General features: G+C 36.8%; 1 protein-coding gene across 1 annotated transcript; it reads left to right on the forward strand.

Moving 5' to 3' along the window:
* The first annotated feature begins 2,514 nt into the window (after positions 1–2,514).
* LOC124989202 (membrane cofactor protein-like) lies at positions 2,515–3,531 on the forward strand. The gene has a single exon (XM_047559168.1). It carries the CDS (start codon positions 2,515–2,517, stop codon positions 3,529–3,531), a length of 1,017 nt encoding a protein of 338 aa, XP_047415124.1.
* Positions 3,532–4,187: the final 656 nt, after the last annotated feature.

Raw genomic sequence — 4,187 nt, forward strand, 5'->3', positions numbered from 1 at the left:
ACCTATAGAGAGACTAAAATGGTAGTTGTGGGGACTGAGAGTAAAGGAAATGGAAATATATTGGACAAATGGTACAAAGTTTGCAGGATGATCAGTTCTGGAAATCTAACATACAGCATGCTGACTATAATTAATAATACCATATTATATCCTCAAAATTTGCTGAGAGTAAAGGCTAAGTATTCATATTACAAAAAAATCAATAATTGGCAATTATATGAAGTGAGAAGTATCTTAGCTTGTGGTAATCATTTCATGTTGTATATTGAGACATAATATCGTACAGTGTAAATATATATATAACTTTTGTCAATTATACCTCACTAAGGCTGGGGGTGGAGACAAGAGAAGCTAACAACAGATCTTAAAGGAATGCCAAATTTTGAATATATATGAGACAGTAACTGTCAATACCAGAAAACCTTTAAGAAACCTTTGAGAGATAATGAAATTTCCAAAGATTGAATAATTTAAGAGTCAAAGAAATGTTGTCTTGAGATTTATTGTGTAGATCTGGGAAAAGATTTTATTCAGGAAGTAAAGACTTGAAGCCTGATTAGATATAGAAAATAAGTGGCAATGAATTGTCCAAAATGACTACAAGTTTTCATTCAGGTTTTAGGCAGATGGTGATAATGAGTCAGCAAGATAAAACATAAAACAGAAGGAATAAACAGTGCAGAGTAAGGGGATATGACTGGTTTGGCACATGGTGATCTCAGCTTTTAAATTAAGCTCTGTGGATTATATAAGTGCAAATGTTCATTACATTTCTTATCTATTAAAATAGGAAAAATTCTGATTAAATTTGTAAATGTGGATTTGGTGAATACAAAGAAGGATAGAAAACAAAATTTTATGTGTTGAGGTGAAACTGCTTGGTGAAGAACTGTAAGCTACATTGTCCTTCCTTCCTTCTTTTACTCCTTCCTTTCTTTTTCCTTCCTTTTTCCCTTCCATCCTTTGAATTCTTAACTAAGAAGATATAAGAAAGATAGGACTAGGAAAGGTAAGAAATGTTTCTAGGTTGATTTATTACAAGTAAAATGAGGAAGAACTGGAAAATGAAAGGAATGCTATATAAAGAAATGGATAGTGACACAAGACAACTTGAATTTGGGGTGGAAAGAAAGGAATTTTCAAAACTATGAACCAAAACACAAAGTCAATTAGGTCACTCTCAGTAGCACATTTTTCTTTCCACATTTCAAGCTTGTTTTAGCCTCATTAGACCTTTCAGCTGATCTCCAATGCAGAATGTCCCCTGTTTTGGTTGTTCAAGAGAACTATGACACAGAGATTGGTAAATGCTTTGGAGGTATAGTTTATGTTCAGTTCCTATATACCTTCTGATTTCTAGAAAGAAAAAAATCAAAGGAAAAACAGTAACAAATACACTGCACACAATCACAAGCAATATAATGAAAAATATACTGAAGGAGAGACTTGGTAAACCCAGTGTAGTAGATACTGCCCCACATCTTCCCTCAACCTACTTGAGTTCTCTGGTAGTGGAAATAAAAAAATTTCAATCACTGACAAATATTCACCTAAAGTGTCCCATCTCTCTTCTTATTGTTCTGTTCAGAGGCAAAGAGGCACTTCTTGGAGGCATGGGGGAATTAATAAACCCAGAGCTACCCTCAAGGAAAGGACTCTAATAAATATATCAGTGTCTCAGGTACTAATCTCTGTAGGCTGATTCTCAGTGTGTTGCACATAGTTTCTTACAGAGTCCATAGTGAGATTCAATACCCTGTTGCTTGCAGGGGTTCTATATTAAAACATTTTTTATTGGCTTTTCTTCTTTACCCATGTTATTTTTCCCAGTTTCTCACTTGGGCATTCTGAGATCTTTAAAATGAACTATTATACACAAATAGTTGCCTTAGGGTTTGTTCTGGGGCAAACCTACCAATATCTGAGAGTCTTTCTTTTTTCTTTCTTTCTTTTTTTTTTTTTTTTTTTTTTTTTTTTTTTTTGATACCGGGGATCCAACTCAGGGGCACTCGACCACTGAGCTACATCCCCAGCCCTATTTTGTATTTTATTTAGAGACAGGATCTCACTGAGTTGCTTAGTGCCTCACTTTTGCTGAGACTGGCTTTGAACTCATGATCCTCCTGCCTCAGCCTCCAGAGCTGCTGGGATTACAGGCATGCGCCACTGCGCCCGATCCAAGAACCTTTATTTAATAGTTGGAAAGGAGACTCACCTGAACAAAGATTGAAAACAGTGGTTTTAGTCAATGACACAAATCTCTCTAAATATATCAGTGAGGTTACATTAACCCTGAGATCTCAGTCCCAATACTAACTCTGAGCACTTCTAAAACACTTTCTGTGACTTCTGTGGGTGTGCCAGGGCCACGCCCACTCAAATATAGCCTTTGACACTTCCTGAGTTTTGGGATTGTTGCGTCTGGTCACTGGGCTCTGGGAGGACTCTGAAAACCTCCTCAGCTGGTTCTGAGTTTTCATCTAAAGAAAAATGACAAGATTCATGCTGTGCACCATGCCTACCCAGCACCGCCAGAGTCTCTTTCCATCCCAGTCTTTCTTCTGGATCCTTCTGGTGGCCCTTGTGTTCCTGCTGTGTCCATCCTCTGATGCCTGCGGTGAGCCACCAACGTTTGAAACAATGCAGCTCACTGGCCAACCTAAGCCGCGTTACGAGGTCGGGGAGCAAGTAGATTACGAATGTAAACCAGGATACAAACGGAAGCTTTCTTCCTCCACGTCTACTTCTTGTGGTGAGGATGGCACATGGTCTTCTCTTTCAAATGATGCTTGTTCTAAAAAATCATGTCCAATTCAACCAGATCCTGTTAATGGCCAAGTAAACCTCCTTAATGGAAGTTTTGAGTTTGGTACACAAGTCAAATTTGTTTGTAATGAGGGTTTTTACTTAATTGGTAAGCAAATTCTACGTTGTCAGCTTAGAGGATCAGATGTGCGTTGGAGCGGGAGTCCCCCACAATGTGAAAAGATTTTGTGTGAGCCACCTCCACAAATAGAAAATGGAAGATACACCCCAGAAAAGGATGTATTTGAATATTCTGAAGTAGCAACTTATAATTGTAATCCCAATCCTGGATCAGATAAATTTTCACTTATTGGACAGAGTCAGATTCATTGTTCTGGCCCGGGACAATGGAGTAGTGACCCTCCCCAGTGTAAGGTGGTCAAATGTCCATACCCAGTTATTGAAAATGGAAGACAGACAGCAGGATTTGGAAGTAAACATTACTATGGTGCAACAGTTGAGTTTGAATGCTTGAAGGGTTTTTACCTTCATGGAAGCAACTTGGTTGTCTGTGGTAGTAATGGTACTTGGCAACCCCCAATTCCCACCTGTTCTAAAGAGACACTTCCTACCAGTACAAAACCTCCTACCAGTGAAAAACCTACCTCTACAAAATCTCCAACTACTTCAGGAAAACCCACTTCAAATGAAGGATCACTTGATCATAAGGATTTAGATGAATGGATCCTTGCTTTGATTGTTATTACTTTGTTGGAGTTAGAGTAATTGACATCTGCTGATACCAATGTCTTCAAAGCAGGAAGAAAAGAAAACAGAGGTTTAAGCTGAATACACCACAGCCATATACCAATCACCCCTGCAGAACAATGGTTTCCACAAACTGGTTTGACAGTTTATTTTTTTAATTCTATTCAAATCTTCAACTCTACAATAGTTATTCTCTGGTTTTAAGCTCATAAATGCAACCCTTAAGTCAAAGCTAACATTTTAATGTGACTTGAATATACTCATCATACTTCAATGCTTCTTTAAAAGCATGTTGCATGTCAGGATATGAACATATTGCGTGTTTTCCACTAAATAACACTTGTAATTATAGAGCAGTCAGTACAGTATTCTTGGTAAACTTGAGGTAGGGAAATTTCTTGTTTTATAAAATCTGAGAATGAAATTACATTTCATTGGTAAGGAAAGTGATTTTGGAATTTTTTTATTAAAGATTAATACTAACTCTTAAGATTCACTTTCAATAACTAAAATGTATGGGGTTCATTGCAAAAAAAAACCCTTTATAAATATGAATATGCTCAACCTTTATCCATTAAAAACATAAACTCTGAAAATTGAGAATATGGAAAAGTTGATTTCATTGACTAAGAATATTATTAGAAAATTCTCTAAATGTTAACAGAATAAAATTC

This window comes from Sciurus carolinensis, chromosome 7, assembly GCF_902686445.1.
Source record: "Sciurus carolinensis chromosome 7, mSciCar1.2, whole genome shotgun sequence".
NCBI classification, from domain to species: Eukaryota; Metazoa; Chordata; class Mammalia; order Rodentia; family Sciuridae; genus Sciurus; species Sciurus carolinensis.

What these genes read in the sequence shown, in the direction of transcription:
- LOC124989202 (XM_047559168.1), top strand. Translation starts at nt 2,515, where the DNA reads ATGCCTACCCAGCACCGCCAGAGTCTCTTTCCATCCCAGTCTTTCTTC.